The 23613-nt window shown below is 36.0% G+C and overlaps 1 protein-coding gene across 2 annotated transcripts in view; it reads left to right on the top strand.

The window, feature by feature from the left end:
• The window catches only part of LOC141973724 (uncharacterized), a 33231-nt gene that overhangs the window by 5847 nt on the left and 3771 nt on the right, over positions 1-23613 (top strand). Inside the window, exons 4-7 of one of the 2 annotated variants that reach the window (XM_074932578.1) lie at positions 1637-1684; positions 4027-4115; positions 5633-5725; positions 12910-20734. In XM_074932578.1, the coding sequence (XP_074788679.1) occupies positions 1637-1684; positions 4027-4115; positions 5633-5725; positions 12910-13098 (419 nt within the window). In that variant the 3' untranslated portion in view covers positions 13099-20734. Of the gene's footprint in view, positions 1-1636; positions 1685-4026; positions 4116-5632; positions 5726-12909; positions 20735-23613 lie in introns of those variants that run through there. The other variant, XM_074932579.1, reaches the window with a different exon arrangement.

Genomic DNA, 23613 nt, shown 5'->3' with positions numbered 1-23613 from the left:
GAAAGTGGTTGAGTCACCAGCCCTGGCAGTATGTAAAAGCTCTGCAGATGTGGTGCTTAGGGACATGGTTTAGTGTTGGACTTGGCAGTGCTCAGTTAATGGTAGGACTCAGTGATCTCAAGTGTATTTTCCAAACTAAATGATTCTTTGGTTCTGTGTTTTCTGTAGATATATTATATTGCATCTTTATGAATATTGATAGTGATATAAGAAAATTTTTATTCCAGTTTACAGTAAGTATATGATACACTTAAATGATAAGATTATTTTGTTGATCCCCATTTGAGTTAATGGGAAGTCCAGATGCTTAACTATTAAGAAAGCAAATGCAAAGATAATCCTCAGAGGCAAGGTCAAAATGGAGAAAAATAAAAAAGTTTTCAGAATTTTCAGGATTATTTTATTTTTCATGGAACTCTTCTTGTATCTCAAATGGCACTTCTCTAATTGATACCAAAAATGATCTCACAACTAACATCACAAAAGTAATTGTTAGAAGATATTCTTTTGGTAGAGAAGAAGCAAATAACAACAAATGCAATTATTCTAGAATTGTACATTTTCCAGAGATGTGAAAGTAGGGGGAAAAAATAATAAAACTTATTTCTAACTGAAATATAGGGAAAAGTTAAAATCTGTAAGATAGCTTTCAACCTACTGAAACTTTATTTCTTACAAAAGCCCAGCTTTTAGAGGAATGAGAAGTCCGTTATATATGCTTCAGATAAAGACATAGAAAGGCTTGTCTGATGTATTTATAAACTAAATTAATGTTATTTTTGTTATGTTAAACTGTGAATAATGACAGCTGCACTGATAAGATATTTAAGTGTGCTTTGTATCTTTTGAAGAATCTTTTACTTGACAATTTCATAGAATTTTGAAGTAACTCATATAGTTAGTATTCATAATTTATGAACAAAACCAAAATCTGTATAGGTATACAATGGAAGAATTTTGTCATAGATTCATAGTATGACAAGCTTATTGTATAAGATACTGAAGTTCCTAGGGGAAAAAAAAAAAAAAAAAAAAAAAAAAAAAAAGGAAATGCTATGTGATATTCTTGTATATATAAACACAAGTACGACAAACATTTATTCGTGGTGATACAGTTAAGACAACATCATATGAGAAACCCACTGTAACCTGGACGTTTGTGACTTTGACCTGAAGTGGGTGATGCCTTCCCCAGATGGCTGGCTATATGATTCAGGCTGATGTTAGAAAAGGCAGAAATGTGCTGTTATTGTTACCTGTTACTTTCCAATCTTGTACATTTCATATTAGGGTCCTCACATGTGCTGCCAAAGACTGTCAGGCTTCTATTTGATAGTATTTTAGTCCTTACATCTCATTACTGACCTTTATTTTCTCAGGTGCGTTCTCTTTTGCAAAAGATAATTAATTGATCAATATATTTATTATACTCAGAGTTCAGACTTCAGGGTACCTGATCAGCAGACTAACTGTAGACTTCTGAGGTTATATTAATTCAGAGACCTGCAGGAGATGAAGTCTGATGCCTATTGCTGTTACACACTCTTTTAAACCCATTCTTTAAATTGTGATGTTTTTAAATTTGAAGAGTGTAACTATCTAATTCCACATGTTTGTTTAATATCTTCTATTTTAGATATTGCATGGTTAAGCGTGTTCACAAGGAATGAACCAGCAGTTACTGGTAAGACTCCTGTGGGAATAAAAGATACCATTATCTTTGGTAGGGTCTGGTTTTGAAGAGATGTTTGAGAGTAGGAAAAGAAGGTAGGAATGTTTTATACATAGATGGCATTAGAAGTAACGTAATATACCATATTTTCATTTATGTCAGATTGCTGGACAGTTCTAAAAATGAAAGAGCCTTTCTGTGTTCCATAAGACAAAATCTTTGAAGTTGGAAAATTTGCCTTAGCGAGTTATGAGTAGTAGCTTGGACTGAAGACAAATGTATATGAAGAAATAGAATGTATACAAGCTAGAAAATCTGATTTTTTTTAGAGGAAAGTATGTGTGCTCTGATGCTGGCATATAGGCCTTAGCCAGCAAAGACCTGTAGTAACAGGAGAGGAAAACAAAAATAAATGAATATGAAGAAAGAAGAGACACATTTTTTGAACTTTCATATTGTAAGCATAAGAAATGATTGGGAAAATCAAAAGTATATTAGTTCCAGGTATTCCAGTAGAGGCAAACTGTATTCCAGTTTCAACCATAAGGGGCTGCTGTAATAGATTAGAGCAAACCCGGACTGCACCTTGAACATTGGCCAAATGAGGATTTCTAGGTAACAATATAAAATATCAATACCCTCATAAATCCCAACACTTTGCATTTCAGGGACACCTCAAGCAAGAAGTGTTTTCTTGTATTTAGTTAATTTCAAAGTATTTCCTTTGCATGAATTTTAAAATTGCCCCTTAGACTCTGGTAAGGTTTTAGTAACAAGAGAGGCCATCAGAGAGTGGAAGTATCACATAGGAAATCATGCAATGTTTCCTTACTTTCCTTGCCATTTGCTATCTGCCTGATAGACCACTTGTGTTTTTCATAGGTGATAGGGAAAGTTAGACTCCTTCGGATTTACTCAGGCTAAACAATGTATAAGCAAGTCACAATAAACTCTACAGACAGAGAAAGCCAAGGATAATTAGGATGTAACTCATATTGACATATGTCCCTAGTCAACTGGTTGGACTCCTGCATCCCTCTTTTGTTGCCACTCTTACGTGTAAGTCAAGACACTCTTGACTTGGATATGAAATCTCTCCTGGCTGCTGATGTGCCTCTTACATGCTGCAGCTGAACTTGGACAATTGCGAGTGAGGCAATCTAAGGTGATGTCACAAAAATAATAAAAATAGCAGAATTTTAGACCTTCTACATTCTACTATGTTTATCTGAATACATATGTAAACTGAGTAAAAAACACTAGGCTGAAGTGTATCTCAATTTTTAACAAGGATTTTTATGCTATTTTCATGCTATAGCTGGCTCAGACAAAATTCCTTCAGGTGGCTTCCACAAAAGCATTACAGTTATGGTAAGTTAGAGCAACTAAAATCAGGGCCAGGATTAGAGCACCTAAAATCAGTCAGGTGGGATGAATATGATCTGCTGATTCTGAATATCTTTCAAAGGCTAAAAAATACCTTTGCTAATATGAAAAAACCCCTCCTTAACTTCAACTGTTAATGCATAATTACCTAACCTCTGTAAAATTTGTATTCGGTTGCTGCAGCGATGAACATACAGATCGACTGCTACTTTTTTTTATGTTTTTTGTCTTAAACAGCACACCTGAGTGACTTTTAAAAGCACAAGTGGTATTATTTGAAGTAAATCTGCAAGGCAATCAGATAGTTATAGCATCACTGAATAGTTATTAATGTCACAGGTTTTGTAAGTGAGTAAGTATGCTGTATGAGTTGACAAGGGCTACCTTAACTTACTTTTTGCTGAGGCCTTGAAGTACCAAAAGGTAATGAATATTGCCAGTTTATCAGTCTGACAAGTATCCTGTATTATTGATATATTGTTATTTCCTGCAACTGAAATAACAGTATTATCTCAAAAAGAAGTAAATCCAATGCACCCAAAATTATGATAGTGAAAAGATTTTGACCTAGAAAGCATGCAGAAAATAAAAGGGGAAAAAATCATACATTTTCCATAGTGATGTATACACAGGTATATTACATAAACATGTATATTGCATGTATGCATTAAGTACTAATATATATGCCTTTGTGGTTCATATTATATATATTAATGTATAACTGATATTCCATACATTAATTATAAATATATAGAAAAAAAAATGTAACTGGCAAAGCATCATAAAGCTGTAGACTTTAAATACTTTACAGAAGAGAATGGTATCAAGTGCTTATATTTGCTTCTATTCCTATGCCTATCGATGTAAAGTGAATATGAATGTTGTCTCTTTACAAAATATTTTAATCTATGCTTCATTTTAAAAAGTCATACAGGTTTCAGTACAATATTCTCCTCTGTGTAAAACAGATTCTAAAAATTTGGTGATCCTCACACAGAGATCAAAGCTTAATGAATTTGTCCTGTTGTGCAAGGGTAAGAAACAGCTCGGTCTGAAGGTAAGAAGTTATTTCTTCCGGAAATTGTGGGTGCTCTTTCTTACTATAGGACAATTTCCCCAACAGACCTTTTCAAATTGACTTTCCTTTACTTACCACCTTCCACATTTCATGACTTCTGACTACCTCCCTCTATTCTATCTGGGGAAATATTTGAAGTAGGTTATTGCAAAAATCACTGGGTTAGGTAGTTGACTACTATCACTAGAACACAGTTGGGAATGTTGGGTTCCAGTCTCTGTGGAGGGAGAGGAGTCTTCTTAACAAGAAAACATGCAGAAAATAAAAGGGGAGGAAGAAGCAGGATGCTGACTTGGGAAGAGATGAGTTTAAGAGGGGAATTATTTTCTCCTAATCAACCTGAATGACAAGGCAAGGAATGTGCTGAAAAGAAAATACAGCTGAAAACCGTATCCTGTTTTAAACATTTACCATCTGTTGTCAGAGCATTCTCATTTTCCCCAGTCTTGTGAAGGTTTGTTTATGGTAGGAAGAGCAGGCAAGGATAGTTTTCCGTATTGGAGGGTTATAACCTATCCAAAAATCTGTCTGAGGAAGAATGTTATGTTGGAACTTACCCTCTAAAACAGGGCAAAGGTCTAAGAAGATCTGTTTACATAGGTTATGTTGATATAAAGAATGACCCTTCATCCAACACTGGCCATGCATGATGGTATAAAGTGCCAAATGCGTTGTCAGATTAAGTCTTTGATGTTTTTCATTTGTTTTTAATTCACAGATGACTTTCCATAAAATCTATTTCCTGAAATTATCTGGAGACGTGTATGTTGCAAGATACATTAATTATTTTTATAGCTTATTATCCCACTGGGATTTTCCTTTCTGTCGTTTAAAGAGCAACTATTTAAAAAGGATTTTTCTGGCTCAGAGATTACTTTTTCATAAATTAATTGCTTGAAAAGTGTTCCACCAAATCAGAGAAGCAACTGAGTGGTCAGCCCTTACTGATTTGACTTCCAATTCCCCGTTTTAAAGCACCAAATTGTACCAGATTATGTTTCTTGACATGACTAAAAGCAGTTCTTATCTGAAAATGAGATGAGACATATTTAATGTCTCCCAAATACATAAAAACCTTGTATAGATCATGGGCCTTTATCCAGCAGAATACAAATAATTTTCTTAGTCTCAACAGGAATTCTGATACACAAGATGACAAGGCTTCTTATCTGTGATAAAGTTTTGGTATTCTGTTACAACATGGTTCAATCTTGGCTGCACTGCAAAATAGAATCCGAGCATTAAACAGTTTGAAGGACTGTCTTCAGTATTTGCTTTCAACCCAATTCATTTTGCATTGCAAATGGGAAAAAAGGAATCTATTCATGGAAGTGTTTTGAGAATTTATCAGTTTATTAATCCTGGATAATTTGAATGTAATCATTAATGCACTTTATTTTAAAAGAGAGTTTTCTTTAGAAGTAATACTACATTTAGTGGATTAAAAGAGCAAAATATGAAGACAAAATTACCGATCTGGGCTGTTGTAAACACAGGTCTTAAAAGCATCCTGTTCAGAGCCAGATTATCCTTCAGTGGAAAGATGCAACTTGAAAACCTGCAACCATGAAGATCCTGACTTCAAACAGGTATATAATTATGATCAGACAAATAAGAACATGTGTGTGAGAGAGTGTGTATGCAAACATAGGTGTAAAGTAAGTGCAGCTAAATGCATCCTGCTCTTATCCATTAAGTGACCAATTGTTTACTTTCCTACTTCAGCTGATTTTTAGTATTTTCCTCAGAAAAGGGAAAATAAGAACTTTTCCATAATGTTGACTTGACTTGTATGTATCCTTCAATCTGCAGGCAAAATATCTGACTTTCAATTAAAACACAAAAGATGGAGATGTTTCCCATAATACTATGGTATATAAAATGCAGGGAGATACAAAGTAGTTTTCACTTTGTACAAATTCTTAGGCACAATCTAGCAAATCTGGATGAGTGTATTAGCAGATCTAGAAGAGTCAGACTACAGGAGTGATTTAAGTTTTTAAGAAATAGTGAATCCATCAGTCAAAAACCTCTGGGAAGTAATAAAACAATAAATTATATATAATTTAATATAAATAACAAATTAGAAGTAAGCAGTCCCTGAAGTACTTTCAGACTGAATTCTGTATCAGCAGATGTTTATAAATCAGGAGTAATGCTTTGTGTATAGAAATAAAGGTAGCCAGTTGCTTTCTTAACATGTTTTTGTGATCACAGTTTGACTTTGTTGGCTCTTCTCTAGACAGAAATAATAAAACATTGTGAACCCAGGAAGAAAACTACTTTAGTTGTTCTATAAGATATCTTAGACAGACCTTCTAACCTAGAGAAAAACTAAGGAAATGTAACTAATAATAATTTTTGTTAGGGTTGTAGTCAAGCGTATTTACTGTTCAGAGGAACTGAAAAGAAAATCTTTCCAATTTCAGTGAGCAAAATTGAAGCTGTCTGTGATCAGATAGCATTCAGAACTTCGTAACAACCAATGTGAAACAATGAAAACCTAAACTTCCCAGCCTAATGTTTCTAATTTTGCTAACATTTCTCCTAAATCAGAAACGAATTCTGGTAATTTGAAATCACAAAGAGTTTCTTGTTTGAAGTCATTCTGAAATGGTCTTTGAAAGGTATGAGCTACAGTACTATTCTTTTTTTTTTTTTTTTTTTTTAATAATTAATGAACAAACCTGCATACCAGGCCTGGAAAATCGAAGTGGTTTCTTCAGTTTAAATTCCTGCTGAGGCACTTAGTTGCCGCAACTATTCCTTGGCTCTACATAGAAGGAGAAAGCTATGAAAGTTAGGAAATTTTATGGCAACTTCTTATTCCCTCCTTGTATGATGTAAACTATCACAGTCATACTGCATTCTTCTAAAATTTATTTCATTCACTTTTCTATAGAAAAAGATATGCCTTCTTCTGTGGAGCTGTGCTTAGGGAAAGAAATAGTGTCTTGATGGCTGTAGGTTTTGGGGGACAGCTGGAAAGAAGGGCTGTAACAGTTGCCTAGAGAGACCTATTAAGGACTCTGGGTTTCTAAACAGACAATTAAAATGAAAAATTCATTCTGAGAACCCATTCATTACCTAACAGACAGTGATCTCCTCATTGTAGTTTTTTGCTGATACTTTCAATTAGAAGAAAAAAAAGTTACTTCTTTGTGTGAGAAATCAGCAGCCTGCACTTGAACCACATCCACTCAGGCCAAAAGGCAAAATCATAGTCAAGTCTGGATCATGAAATTCTTAATAAACCTTCTAGAATGAGTGCAATGATCAGGAAATAATTTCTGGTGTGATAAATAAAGCCTCCACTGTCCTTAGGATGAAAAAGTGACCGAGATGCAGAAATACTTCTCATGGTCAATGACAAAGCTATGTGGTGCTGCAATGTGATATTTAGTCTGCTAGCTTCTAACAGTAAAGACTTAAAGACAGGCATTTTCTTTTTTTTATTGGAAGACTGCCAGTAGAATTACCAGAAACATGAGAATCTGTGGAGCCTGCTGTTACACCAGCAGGACGAGTTGCACAGTGCTGTAAATTTCCATTTCTGTAACCAAGGCTTATGGAGACACAGTTCACGATCAATGTTTATTAAAATATTTTATTAATTAGGCTGTTATTATCACAATAAAATAAAACACTTGCAACAGCAAGTAATAGAGTATATTAACGTCTTTTTCTGGCAGGGGATTAAGTGAGGAAGGTAGCACAGATCACAACTAGTACGTATTGCAACACTGTGCTGGTAAGAGTGGAAAACTGCATCGTACATGCAGTTACTACCTCACACAGTGCACACACACACGGTCACTCAGCTGGAGCAGCAGCAGAGAAGCCAATCCCAACAGTTCACCCAGGAGCAGGCTTACATTTACTTACAACTGTAATGATTTTAACTCTGTAATAGAGCATGTTTATTATAATTAATAATATCATACAAGCAAATGCAGTTAACCACACAAGAGGATGAATTAAGAGATACAGAACAGTATTTCCCTTTGGCTCTGCCACGGAAAAGGTTTTTCCAACTATCTCCCCACAACGTGTTGACAATGACGGGATGTTTCTCACCCCTTATATATAATTCTCCCACTAGTCAATACAGACTCTTTTAGAGTAAGTAGGATTACATTTACAAACTTTGTCACTTGATGTAGCCCACGCACAGCAAAGTGTTAATCCCAGAAATTTCTGAAAAAAAACCAGAATATGGTTATGATGTTGAAATGAGTTTTATTTAGCATTCACTGTTGACATTAATGGCTTGATTTGACCCAGAGTTCTCAACTAGACTGCTACTGTTTCATGCCCTTCTTATCTTCTTGCAGGCTGTCTCATAAATTAGCACTTTCCTTAGAAGTCTGGACCAAAATTATGCCACCATATAGTATGAGATCTGGGCCTGTATCCTTGGAACACAGGCAGCCTAACAGATCATAGGAGGAGTGAGTACAGGGGGAACAAATAGTAAAGGCAGGAGTTACCAAGGATAGTTGTTCACATTCTGTGTTCTTACATATATACATAGATTTTAATCTTCTCATTTTAGCATTTTCATTAATTATATATAAGTTTATGCTATTTCTTTTCTACGCTTCCAGAAGTGCAGGGTTTAGTGATTATATATGGGTTATCAGAGAAGTACATATCTCCTTCAGTACATATCTGTAATATCTCCCTTCAGTGTTATTTCTGTTCTGGTTCAACCATAATATTTTACTATTCATGATACATTACCACCCACAGATCTTTGCATATGTATACTTAACCCTCTCAGCTTATATTAAGTACTAGTAGCACTCAGTTTTCCCTCAGTTTCAAACCTTCCTTTCTCTTTTTCAGCTGATACCCCTCCTAATTTCCTTCCTGACTTAACACATTTGCTTAAAAGATTACGGAAGTCAACAATTCTATCACTAGATCTGGCAGCTCCTCTTCAAATTGTTGTCTTTTGGCAGATAATGCAGGATTATTAGGTTATTATAGCTGAACATCATTTTCAAAAAACTTTGACTGGAATTCCGCAGCCAGGGTGGACTGAGATCTGAAGAGCTGCAACTCTTAAAGCTCCATTAAGAGCTATAACGGTTTTTAACCTAGGGTCCCCTCTACTTTGCTGTGTAGTTAGATGAAGCTAAACAAGCTTCATGGTTAAACTCGAAGATCCCAAGTGTTTTTTCCAACCTGAATGATTCTGTGTGATTCTGTGTGAAGACAGACAGATAAACTCAGAGGTTAGCTATGCAGTCATGAAAGATCTTATTGTGGGACTTAGTCTTTACTCCAGTTAAATAGGCCAAACTAAAGAAAATGAAGCTCCAAACAGGCAAAATCTGGCAAGTGAGGTCCACAGAATTACCTTGGTTTAGAACTTTTGACCTTGTCAGTAATGACAATGCCATGTTTTACTGTGCTTGGTTGCTAGCTGAGGTCAACCCATCACAGTCCTTGCTGGCACCCAGCATGGAGCTTGAGGGTTTTTTTGGCTGCATAACTTGATTCATCTATTGGAGAGCCAAGGAATAATCAGCAAGATTCATTCACCCTTCAGTAGTCTCATATGGCCAGTGTGAAAGTCTGATGGAGGATGTAAATTAACAGGGGACTACTCTGGCCTGAACAAAGTCATGCCACCATTGAGTGCTGCTGTATCAGATGTCCTAGAGCTACAACATGAATAGAAGTCAAATGTGGTAGAGTGTATTCTACAACCAATATTGCCAAGGCATATTGTGGCAGAGTGCAGGCCACAGTTTGCTTTCATCTGGAGGGATGTCCAAGACACCTAGAACCAACTGCCTCAGGGCTGGAAGCACAGCCTACCATTTGTCAGGACAGGACCAGCTGTGAGAAAATAAACACTGAGGTATGTTGGCCCCAGCCAGCAGCCAAGCCCCCCACAGAGCCACTCACTCAATCCCACTTCCCACCAGTGGGACAGGAGAGAGAATAGCAAGAGCAAAAGTAAGACCTGAGTCAAGATAAAGACAGTATAATATGTGAAGATCAGAAAAAAACCCAAGCAGTGCAAAAGTACCTCCCTCTTCCTATGAGCAGATCAATGCCTAGCCAGTCTCTGAGCAACAACCACCTTGGAAGCAAAAAAACCCCACCCTCTTCTTCCTCTACATCAGCCTTTATGGCTGACCTTGACATTGTATGGCACAGAGTATCCCTTTGGCCAGACCAGGACAGCCTACTTACTGGGGCAGAGTGGGAAAAAGAGAAGGTCTTGATGCTGTGTAGGCACTGCGCAGCAATAGCCAAAACACTGGTGTGTCATCAACCCTGTTTCAGTCACAAATCCAAAGCACCATATAATTAATCGGTAATACTTTTCAAGATCCATAGCTGCTTTGATGCAATTGAGGTGGCAGCTCAGTTTTACTAGCTTGCTTATTCTCATTGCATGACTCATGTAGTTTTTGATTGTGTGCTCATTTCCTTGTTTCATCTGAGGCAAAACATAGATTGTCGTGTGCCCTATACTCCTTTGTGTAATGACGATGTCAGATGATTAGTTCTGTTTCAGCTGGCCTTCACATCCATTCCTTTTTATCTTTTAGCTGCTTCCTGGTTTAGAGTGCAGCCGTTGAGCTTAGCCTGGTGTTATGCCCATTGTGACTTATTCAAACTGACATTAAATCATTTTTAGTCTATTTATTTTAAAACATTTGTAGCATTTTTCTAACATAAGCAGACATATGCCATCACAAGTGGATTGTGGATCACCTGTGGGACATGAGTAAAAGTGTATTTTTTTGAAACCCAACCTGCAAATTTGTTTTTCATTTAATGCAATGGCAAAGAAACAGTCAGATCTATAACTGAAAACCAGTTGTTTTTTTCTTGGAACTTGCAAATGATCTCTCAGACATGCCTACTGCCATAGGAGCTGTTGTTCTCAGGATAAACTTCATCTGGCAATAGTCCACCATATTCTCCAGGTTTTCTCATGAGCCTTCTTAACAGGACACAATAGAAAATCATCTGTGTGATGGATTCTTGCAAAACACCTTGTTCTTCAATGATCTGCTGCAACTCCCAGCCCTAACAGTGTTTGGATATACTTCTACTCCCAGATCCTCCTTCCATTCCCCAGATCATCTTCCTGTGATGGCTCTCCATCTATTTTTCTATCATTTCATGCAGATACAGCAGGTATTTTTAATTTTTACATCTCAATCTGCTTTTGCAGGCACCTAATTTTGGCTTCACATTTACCAGATCCTATTGGAGTCTCCGTTGCTCTAGGGTGAATCTCTGTGTTGTACACATTAATCCTTCTCCTTGCTTCTGTAGGTTTTCTTTTTTTTTTTTCTTTTTTTTTTTTCCCCTGAAGTCACCAGATTCTCTTATTCCATTTCTATTTCCTTATTACTTTTTTTGAGTCTCTAGAAGGCATTTCTTCCTTAAAGACCGATTGTCTTCCACTTTCTTAATAGTATTTTTCAAAGCAGAATTTTTGGATTGAAGCTGAAATACTCTGCTGTTACACTGGCTTGATCAGGGCAGAATGTTTTAGCTGCTTTCCATTATAACTTTGCTAATAGAGGAGAGGTGTCCTCAAGTTTCTTTCATGTACTCCACAATAACTGCAGGACGTTTTCTTTCCTTTCCCTGTTGTCATACAGGTTGAAGGGACACATTCTTCCTTCCATTGAAAGGTGGTTATTGATAATGCCTTAATCTCTAGCATAGCTGGGACCCTTTAATATCCTCCTGCTTTTTCCCAAGCATTCCATTTCCTTTTAGAGGTTCCTTTAAGCACTGCGCACAATGCTAATACACCAGACTGGTCAGATTTATAGAACTGTCTTGTGGGTAGGATGAGTGTTTAAACAGATCACTCAAAAGGGAAGATGAAGTAATTTGATTATGATGCATTCATTTGCCATCTTTCTCCCCCAAAAGATATTATAAATTCCCTGCTCCCTGGCAAGAGGTTGAGTTGGCAGAAACACAAGCCTCAACCTTTTATTAATTAAGCTCTTACTATTAGCAGCAGATAACTATTCACAGTCTTCTCAGTTACTCCCTCACTCAGTGTACACAGTCAGGAGCAGGAGCTTTTACCCACAGTCTGGGGGCTTCTAGGCAGCTGTACATGGTCACATATGGGGTCTTTCGTTTCAGCAGGTGTGCTTACATATACTGCCCTGTAGCCTTTGCCCACCTATAGCAGCCACTGCCTTCTTGGATGTGTTGTGGGTTACATGGTCTGTCATGGATGCCAGTGGGTGCTGGAGGCCTTGGGCAGGTTCAGCAGCTCCTTGGTACCCTACGCTTATCAGTTTTTGCAGATTTAACAGGGTTTAAGAGTAATTTGTACTGTAACATTCTAATTCTGCTTCAAGAGAGACAAGAAAAACTGTGGATTTATATTTTGTTGCTAGTGGCAGTTGACAGGATAGGTCTGTGGTAAGAAAATAACCAGATGAAAATCCTATATTATCCCAATAACAGGTATACCTCAGAGGAAAAGCTGTGCTGGTCCTTTTGTGAAGCAAAGAAATGCCGCTTTGCATCTGGAAATACTCAGACCTTTGAGGGAGACAGTATTATTTTATTCATAGTTACAAAGAATTTATCTCAAAATTATCAGGTGTTTTCAAAGATTTATCTAAAAAGTGGTAAATGAGTGTCACCGGAGAAAAGCACTCAAAACATAACAAGCCAGAAACATACATGAATTTTTGTCACATGAAAACCTATAGAGAGGCTTTGAAAATATAACATATGTTCTTTACTTTATGTGTTTTCATAGCTGAGTGAAGATAATCACTTTTTCATCATGCATTACCAAGGAGATTCAGTGCAGTTCCAGTGCTATGAAGATAGAAGTTACTACCTGTATGTGAATGATGACTCACTTGACATTCGCAAGCCAGAAAACAAAGAATTCAACGAGGACAAAAATTTTTACTTCAGGGTGTCATATTTACAGGAAAAGTAACTTGTCTACCTTTCAGCAGCCTAAGTGTCCATACAACTCCTATAGTAAGCTAACACAAGAAAAGGAAGGTTGAGATCAACTAATTTCCATTTCGACTTAATTTTTACTTTTTTGTAATTTCTTGAGTCACCATTCTGCATGAGTAACGTCCTTTATGTCTGTGCTTTCAACAGGAAAAGACAAAGACTGTTTGAAAAACTTACTAACTGATCAGTCTCTTCATGTCTTACCTGCATAATTATGGTTTTAAGGAGCTGAATTCTTCAGGAAGGGGAAAAATACACAGGGGATATTTCAAACATGGGGAAAGAGGAAGGAAGCATACTTGATGTGAAATACAAAGCACAGTTAGTTCTCCACGTGGTAGACATTTTACTTTTAAAGAATGAGCTCACCTGAACTTGAGAAGAAGACATTTAGATGTTACTAAATGCATATGTGCATGTCCTGGCTGACTGACTTTAGCAAATGAGTGGAAAAGGTGTCTCAGGTCTAACTGAGAATAAAGGAAGAGTCAGAAGGTTAGGCAGAAGATATCTCTGCATCTGTAGCTCCAGATTAGCTCACATACTCCATTATGCAATTTTAGCATCTATCCAGCATGTCAGCTCCCTCAGAAAATGTACACAGAGCATCAGACTCACAATGTACAGGCAATGGGAAGGAAGCACATTGAACTGATGGCACGTAACACATGTGCCTGTGAACACCAGCAGAAAATTGCTGACATACTGGCTTCCTTCTCTGAATCACAGAGGGAAACGCAATCATGTGTTCAGCTGCAAAGCAGAGTGCAGAACATCTATAAAATAATTAAATGTTCAAAATGACTAAATAAAATAAACACTAAGGGCTTATGTGGGGTACAGTGGAGGAGCAGTAAGAGTACCTGCCTTTTAGCAGCAAGGTCTCTCAGTGTAAAATCGAAGATGCTGGCACTTAAGCATCCATAGCCCATACCCTGCAAGACACAACCTATTTGAAATAGAAGAGATGAACCAAAAGTGTACACAGGATCACTGCTGTGCATGGAGTCCCTCTGTGATTCAGAGGCAGTTTTCTTTGATGCAAGTAATTCGCGAATGTATGCATATAAATGATAAGAATCATGCACCCTTGCCAAGAAGTTGTCACTTAATTGCAGTGGAACAACCTACAAGCTACACAGCACTTGCAGGAATTGTTCTGTGTAAATATAATAATGCATATACCTGAAATAGGAATCCTAATGTCAGTCAATCACACAAATGCACACTACAATAAAATAATTATCTATAGTAGACCAAACTCCAAAGGTCTGTAAGACCTTGAAAGATATTCCCACCCCCAGTAATGTGGAGTTTCTCTGCTGGGCTGCTTGTATTCTTCAAAGAGTGAAAATCATTCTGTGGCTTCCTATGCTGACTGAAGAGTGCCTTTGAGTATTCCCTAAATAATACTTGCTTAACAATACTTCTGGATCTGTTAAGTGTTCAGTGAAGTCAGTGGGAAGGAAAAAACCCCAAACGCTGGATACTGACATCAGCATACATTATACTAGAATTAATTTCTTTTAGCACTATCTGTTATGTTGCACAAGAAATAAATTCAGTTATATATCAGGTACAATAATTTCACCAACTGATACACTAACACTTCATAGTCATACATTTATTATTAGTAAAGTGATCACCTTACTAAATTACAGAACATGCTCTCTAGATGGTAAATTGATGAGAAGATGACAACACATCATAAAGCTTGTACAAAGCATGCTAATGAAATCAGCATTCCTAATGTCACCAAAAAAGTAACCTTGACCTCAGTGAAATTTTAATCTATTTTACAGTTAAAACTTAAATTATGGTTATATGCAGAATTTTGTACTTTTACCATCTACCTTAAAAATAAGATTTTTAAAAACAATTTAAGGGACAAAAGCCCTTATGGAAAGCAGCAGTGGCAATTTTGTAAAGTTTCGTATTTGAGATATAAGATAGTAACGTCATTTGACAATTTCTCTCAGAAAACAATAAATTTAGCTGTCTTTGTAACTATAAATGTACATAGAAAAACAAAGCTAACAATTTCTGGATCCTATTTTTTCCTGGATTCTTTCTGGGCTCATATAAACTCCTCAAACCCACATTTTCAAATTCCCACTAATCTCAGTGTCTCATGAGTGGCAGAGAAGTTTTTATTTTGTGAGGTGGAAAGCATGTAGAAATTGTATTTAAAAATAGAAAGTGAAAGCCAGTGAGTCTTTTAGAAAAATATAGCCTCTAACACTTTACAACACAAAAAACATTTATCCAGTATGTCTAACAGTTCAATATGAAATATAACTATTTTTCACTTTGTTTTGAAAACAGTACTGATATTCTTTAACTTCTACTTAGCAGATATGATAAGTATTAAAATACTAATATAAATATTTTGCTCTATACTTTTCCTCTTCAAAAGCTGTGTTAGAAAGATAATACCGTGTTCTGTTTGCTGCAGAACAACTTAATGCAAGTATTCTTCATATATAACTTCTAGTGCTTTGATCATATTTGCAACTTGCTAGAAGAAAACTTGTGAGAACATCAATAACTATAAAGAATGTGATCCTTATGCTAGCTAATCTGACAAAAAGCTAACCAAAATAATATATGTAAAAGAGGGGACCATATCTTTTTAGTATTTATGTATAATTTTTCAGGAAAGCAGAGTTTTTTTAATAATGGAGAAGAGAATGGTAATTTATGGTTAAAAAATAATTTTCAGTGAAAAACACTGAAGACTGGTAAAAGAATGACTGCATTAAAGTGTGAGTTTAGAAACAATTGTCATATGTTAAAGCAAACGACTGGCAGACAGCCTTGCTAGCCCTGAAATATGTGACTAGTATACACTGTATTACATACCACCTTCACTATGGGTAGCCAAAAGAACTAGAAATTAGAATTAGAAATTGCTAGTCTAATGAATGCTTTTACAGTCTAAACAAAAAATAACAATCTAGCATTTGTCCAGTTGCAACAGTACTAAAACACGTAAGTAATCCAAATCATGCAGTTTCTATTGAGGATCTTTAGTAACACCAACACGTCAATAGACAGATGCCTCTTCCCTGGTTTGAAGTTCTCACCCTTTGAGTCACTCACTGTCTGAAGTCAAGGGCCCTTTTTTCTTAGATGGGATGATGTGATGATGTTGCCGTTACAATAGATGTAATAGTATATATCTATCTTGCATAATATTTCCCCACTGATTTAGGCAGAATAGTATTCTGTCTTGAGTGTTGCTGCATTTAGATATATGTGGCATGAATTTTGATGTAGAAGATGTGTATAAATAGAGATTTTTTTAGTGTAATCTTGGTTTTGTTTTTATTTGCCCATGATTTGTCTAACCAAAGAAATCATACCCAGGCTAAATTCCTCCAACGTTTGTGTGTTTTAAATGCGACTCCTCATATTGCCTGTATATATGAATATCTGCAGAGGAGCAGATGCTCTACCACCTCCTCTCTTCATTGTTTCTGGAAAATTACATGGGCTAACTAGAACTAAGGATGAAAGACAGCAGCTGTTAACGTACAGCTCCTATGTCAGCACACAGTTCATTGAAGTCATACTTATCTACCAACATCTCATAGACTTCAGGTGAACAGTAGTACCCTTGTATCCAACTTTATTACATCAGCAAGCTACAAAAAGGTTCTCAGCAGCTGAAAACAAAAAAAATATTTATTTTTCCAAATCCTGGTATTTATTTCCAACTGATACAGGGCCTAGATCTCCTGTGTCTGTAATGACTGAAGCGGGCAGCAAAGTAGGTCAAGGAAAGAAAACTTTCCCCTCTATTTGGCATTTCAAAGGCCATATCTACAGTACTGTGTTCAGTTTTGGGCTTTCCAGCACATACTGGAGCAAGGCTGAGCAGAGGCATGAGGATGATTAGGAGGATGGAGCATTTGAGGACGAGAGGCTAGGGCAACAGGGTTTGTTTAGCCTGGAGACGAGAAGGGTGACTTCTAGCTGAAGAGGGATTGTAGAGAAGATGGAACCAGACTCTCCTTAGTGGTGCCCAGAACAAAGACAATAGGCAGTAGTCACTGTTGTAGCAAGGGAAAATTTGACTGCCTTTAAAAAGGAAAAAAAAAAAAAAAAAAAAAAAAAAAAAGGGATATGTAGGAATTGGAACAGGTTTTATTATTATAAAGTGTCCGTCTCTGGGGTTTTTCAAATTCAACTGGCTAATGCACTACACAACCTCATCTAATGCTGAAGGTAAGCCTGCTTTGAGCGGGTGGTTTGAGAAAATTACCTCCAGGTGTTCCTTCCAACACAAATTATATTGTGATTCTATGATTCAAAGACAGCTTCAGTGTCTTAGAATTTACAGAATATATAATCCAAAGAACGAAAGTATTCAGTACAACCTACACAAACATACAGAAGAACATAAAAGCAAACAAAATAAACTCTATTGATTTCATCCAAAGCACAATGTTTTCATGACTACAGGCAGGCTTAAGCCCAAGGGAAAATACATTCAGTGTCAGAAAAAAAAGTCATAACAATTGATATTCCCTCTTGATCTCCAGAAAACTCAAACTGAAACACATGGGCTGTTTCAAAGCAGAAAACTGTATAAGGAGAACAAGGAAATTAAAAAGTACTATTTATTTTTGGAAAATAAAAAGTAATTGCAGTATGATTAGCAGGTGAATTTAAAGCTACTGTCATTTTACCTCATTGTTTCTGGTGTTGTTTTTCTTGCAGTTATAGTCTTCTCAATATTTGAATGATCTCAAGGAATTCAGTAAGCACATCTCATTGTGTTAAAATCTGGTAAGCTCTGTGAGGATCCCCTCCACCCCCCACCATAGCTATTAACATTTAAGAATACACTACAATTTTATTAAAGAAATTAGAATGTACATTAGGTATTCTAATAATGCTACAAACTAAAAGATCTAATACACTTAACTACAAGTATTACCCAAATTCCACAAGTTACGCAAATTACTAGCAGAATAATTAATTCCTGTAATAAATAGATTTTTCTCTCATAGACATGGAAGCTGTGGCTGACAGACATATTTTCCATAACATTAAGACTGTCCTGTTAGGCACTACACCAGCAAAACTGACATTTGCACTGCTTTCTCATAAAAATATTTACAAAGAGAAAGCGATTTACAGTATTCTAATCAAGTTTTTGGTACAGCAGGCTTCAAGTCTAACTGTTGTCAGTGCAAATAACTGAAGTCATTAGCAGACACAGACAAGAAAAACTAAAATGTTTAATATATCTTTGCTGCCACTTTGTAGGTAAAGGGATTCTAAGGTGTTTTACAGAGATTGAATGTGAGAGGTACCTGAATAAAGGGGTGATAAAGTCTAGAAAAGGGATTAAGATTGGAGAGAAATACACAGAGAAAGAGAACAGATGAGAATAGAAAGACAGCATGGAGAGCAGAAAGATACACAAGAAGAAAATAGCTAAAAGGTGTAAAATGGAGAGGGATTGAGAAGAAGTTTGAAAATGAAGCACAGACAGAATAGCATGATTCTATGTGCATTCCTTCCTCCTTCTAGAAAACTAAAGAGGAGAGTTAACTACACTAACCTCAGGTAAAAATGTGTAGCCCTCACATAGCTGAGCAGACAATGTATTGAAATCTGTATTAGTCCCAAAGTCCTTTTATCATAGCACCAATAATTTCCCAAATGAGTGCAAATCACAGTTCAAAGAAGTCATAAAAGTATGTTTAAACAAATTCTTTTACCCCTGTGCTTACTTCTGGCCCCAGGTTATTCTACAGTTGTACAGGGAGCTGCAAATCAGATAGACTAACTGATATGGTGTCCTGGGGTTTATTTGTAAGATAACAGGTGTGTGCTCATACGCAACAGAAATTAAATATATTGCCTGTTGTTTGAAGCTTTAGCTCCTCAGTGGATATCATGTTAACTAAATGGTGTATTGATTTTTTTTTTTTTTGTATGAGATGAAATGCAAGAAAAGAAAATAAAATCAAATACAGCTATCCATGCATGTGGGGTACTTACATTTTGACTATTTGTAAAGTCATATGTTCTTCATTATTCACTGCAGCTTTACTAAAGAATTTGCAGGATCTCTCTGATTTCAACTACATTTTTTGATAGCTTAGAAAGACAGAAAGTAGTTATTTAGTAATTAGTTATGGGTTTGATTTATTTTCAGTATGAGTTTCTATATAAAAATCTGTTATTTAGAAATAGGGATTATATGATTCAAAGTACAGCTTTGGAAGACCATACATTCCGACCTTTGCTGCTTCCTTTACTGGCAGCTCCATATTTTCTGTCTGAAATTAATTTAATATTTTCTTTCTAATTATGTAATTCTCTCGAATAAGGTCATTCTAAGTACTAGACTATTAGTTATACTAATACATTAGTATTAAAACTAGTATTAACCACTACCATATGTTGACTGCTAACATTATAAACAAATATGTTCTGTATTTACAAAGTTAAGCAAATTTTGCTGACAATTAAGCTTCCCTCTTAAGATAAACCTTAAAACTCTTTTATTTGTTTGACTCAAGAGTTGAGAAATTAATGTTTCACCATGTCACACTGAAGTGCCTTTGCTATAACTTTTTTTTCAAAAACCATATTATTGAGATGGTGAGAACAAGCTATGCTTTTAAATTCCATCTGACAAAGTATCTAGAGGCATTACAATATTTGAACAGTACTCATTCTTCTCAATTATCTATCATTTAAATGAGTCTACAGGGATATTTTTGAAAATTGAGTTTATGATGTATAATCTAAATGCAGCACAAAACCCAATTCTTTCAGTAGATGAAAACAAGAACTTTAAGATTTGTTCCTGATGATCAGATAGACCTCAAGATTAGCCATGAATTAGACGAAAAATGATGTGCCTCACAAGTGATAATGTGTTCAAGTTCACTGTGCTTTGAGAAGCAGAGCTAACTACATGATTTCTGGAGATCTCTTCCCACTTCAGTTACTCTATGACAACCGCTGGCGATTATATTCTGTAAGAATAATTTATGCCAGGAAAAATTGCTTCTGGGAGGAGCACCAGGAACATTGAAATGGGATACTTTGGGTGAGAATAAAACATACGTTTGTATACAGTTTTCTGTTCAGAAGGGCACTGACCTAAATTCTCAACTATGAACCCTAAGTAATCTCTTTGTTGGTAGATTATATTAGTGTAAGAGTTCTACAATGTCTTCTTAATTCTGTGACCAGTGTTTTCAGTATGGCATTAACTATTTTTTATGGAGGTACCTGGAAAATTCATTCTGACACAGGTAGCTGTACCATCAGTACTAAAACGATAAATTTAGCTCCCTAACTCTCACTGTATTCATATACCTTCCCAAGGTATTACTGGATATGTATCATGCTCCATATGTATTGACTGGGTGGTGTTCCACCCAGTAACACCACTGTGTTTTTTCCACTTATTCCACCTCTTAGAACTGTAAATAAGCAAAATGGTTGAAGTTGTGGTATTGTAAACAGTGACATAAAGTGCGTTTCTATAGCCCGCAATAACACTGCGCAATCTTGTAGTACTTCATGAGTCAAAATTTTGTAAAATATTAACATACAATAAAGGTGAATACAAATTTTATTGTGTACATTTTAAGTAGAGGAAACTAGAGACAGAAAAATGACTTAGCCAAGACCAGGCAATAGGAAATGGCAAAACCAGAATTCTAACTCACAGTTCCCAGTCCTACACACTTTCCTCCGGTGTTGATCTAGTGCAGAATTGTGGCTTTGCAGAATGGCTGACATCCACACACATCTTTACAACTAAATAATAAGATTCTAACAGATTTTCCATAACGAACAGTCTATGAACATTTTAGAGTATGAACTTCAAAGCAAAGTGTCTTGCAAATGTATCAATTAGGATTGATTTTAAATTTTTAGTATTGAATTGCTATTTTTGAAACTGAAATTCAAGTTATTTAATATGTTTTTTTATTCTAATGAAATGTAACAAGTTACTGACAGGAAGCTAGAAAGGACTTCAACCTGAATATTTTTTGAAACTTAGTTTTAACAGATGAGATGATCTACAAGGTTTAGGTATATGTGTACTATATTAATCTCAGTAATTTTAACAAGCTTTAACTGTGAATACAAACTTGCCAGCACTGGGTTACAAAGTTTCATATATAATTCTAATTGTCCGAAACCACTTAAAACTAGAAACATTATCTGCCTTTATTATAATGCAGAAATTAATATAAATAGCAATTCAAAGAGCAGAGAATTTGCAAGTTTAACACAAGACTCATAAATGCTTTTTAGAAACCACTGAAATTTGCTATCAAATATGAGTTCTAATTATAATCTATTTTAGCAAACTCCATTGAAGTAAACCTGATCTCTCCTTTCAAATGCAGGTTGGTTTTCAGTCCTGTAGTCCTTATGGTAGGAGAGGGTCCAGTATTTTATGGGCAAACAGATGATATGACAATGTTCTCCTTTGTCCTTTAGTCATTCTGTCAATTTCTGAAAGCACTACTTTAATTCATGACTATGAACTAATCTTTTTATTTACAACCTAAGATTAATCTGAACATATTTGTCATTATATTTCAGCTTTCGTTTAGTAATACCCTAAACCTAGTAATATGACATGAAGTTGAATTTCATAAGGCCAGAAATTTACTATGGATTGCTGAGTTGTGAACCACCTGTGTAAATACAAAACAACCATGGAAACGGAAAGGATCAGCTGAGTCACAACGTCCAATTGTGAAATTAGAGGCATAATAGACATTTATCTTCTAATCATTTAACCCAGAAGGACTTTTACTCACTATGCTTCCCCTTAAATCAGAAAATGCATTAAAATCCACAAAAGTATAGTGTTCTACAGGAGAGAGCAGGTCAGACACAAAAGTGTCCTACAAATTTTATCCTTTCTTGCCTTTAATCCTATTCTATCATTTGTTATACTCTCTTATCATGTCTTTAAACAGAAATCTAAACAAACTATGTTTGAAAAACATGTCAGCAGGGTCCCAGTCCTGACTACAGATCCTTAATGACTAAATAAATGCAATGAGCTCATTTACTCTTTTAACAACTCTAACAATAATGGGTTTTTAACAGTAAGGATGAAGAAGGCTGTTGATAAGCGATTCTCCCACTCCCAGCATGGAGCTACTTTGTGGACAATTCTGCAGTATTCGTGCTAGTGAACAGAACAGCTATTGTTTATCTAATAAATTCCTGATAAGAGAATCCAGAGACATATTAGTGTAATTCCATTTATACACCTTATCACAGTGGGATATGCATTTGGCAAAGAGATTATTTGCTGTACACTAAGATTTTAATTTATTAACAGTTAAAATAGTTTTGTTACATTAATCTATTCTGTGCCTTACTTAACTGTCAACGAAGGCAGAAGGCATTCTGATGAAGGCATTTTTTGGAGCAAAGACAGAGACACTGCAATGTGAGATGTAACAGTGGCACCTGTGATGCTTTTCAGCCAGTTCCCACCTCTCTGGGGTCTACAGCACTACCCTTTTCTGTGGTTATGATGCCCACCTTGTTGGCATTTGAACTGCTTCTGTCTGTGCTCAGCACAAAGAAAATGAAGATTTTACCAAGGTGATTCGTGGTGGTAATGAACAACATTGTTCCTAACAGGAGAGCTGCCCCTGAGTCCTCTACATTCTATTGCTGAACTGCAAAGTTCAACTATATTTAAAGATGCTAAGTACAATTGTACTGCTGAATGCAGTGGTACTGCCAGCATCAGTTTCCTTGGGTCTGAATGTTATGTTTCAGCTTGTGTTAAAACACCATTGTTTTTCATGCTGCTCTTGCTTTGAACTAAAATAGGCCAAAACACCAATCACACTTTTTAAAATGTGGTGCACACTAGTAATGCACAAGTGCCTGAGATAATTAAAAAAGAAGCACATAAATTTCTGGGCTAGATTAACCAGGGTGGGGTGGCAGAGCTAAGGAGCTGACATTAAGAAAACAGTGTCTCTGAGGTTTTTTGTTTGGAACCTGCTTGTGTTGGCAGAAGCAGACTCTAGAAAGGCTTTAGGGCTACTGTGAATTATGGTTTCTCAGATCTCCTAGTAACTGTTCTGTTTCTTGAACACTTGCCGGATCAGCTGCACAATCAAGACTGTACCGTATTTCAATCATCTTCTGACTGGGTCTTTAACATAACAACAAGAGAATAAATTCGCTTAAAACATGAAAATACAGTTCTAAAGCCTCATATTTGGCAGAAGAAGGTCAGAGGATGATGTAAAACTTGAAAATAATTTTAACTCATGTTTTGAAAACAATTTACTTTGAAAATGGGTTCCTAACTGGAAAATTATTTCATGGGCTCAAAATTTAATCTCAGAAATAAAGTGTCCCTTTATCAGGGTGCACTGTGAAAATGCTTTGTATTCTCCAGTAACTAGTAAATTCAGCAAATAGATGAATCAAACATAGCTCGGTGCTGCTGCATAAT

The sequence above is a fragment of the Athene noctua genome, chromosome Z (genome assembly GCF_965140245.1).
Source record: "Athene noctua chromosome Z, bAthNoc1.hap1.1, whole genome shotgun sequence".
In the NCBI taxonomy this organism is placed as follows: Eukaryota; Metazoa; Chordata; class Aves; order Strigiformes; family Strigidae; genus Athene; species Athene noctua.
The sequence above is the reverse complement of the archived record's forward strand: the minus strand, read 5'-3'. Positions and strand labels throughout refer to the sequence as shown.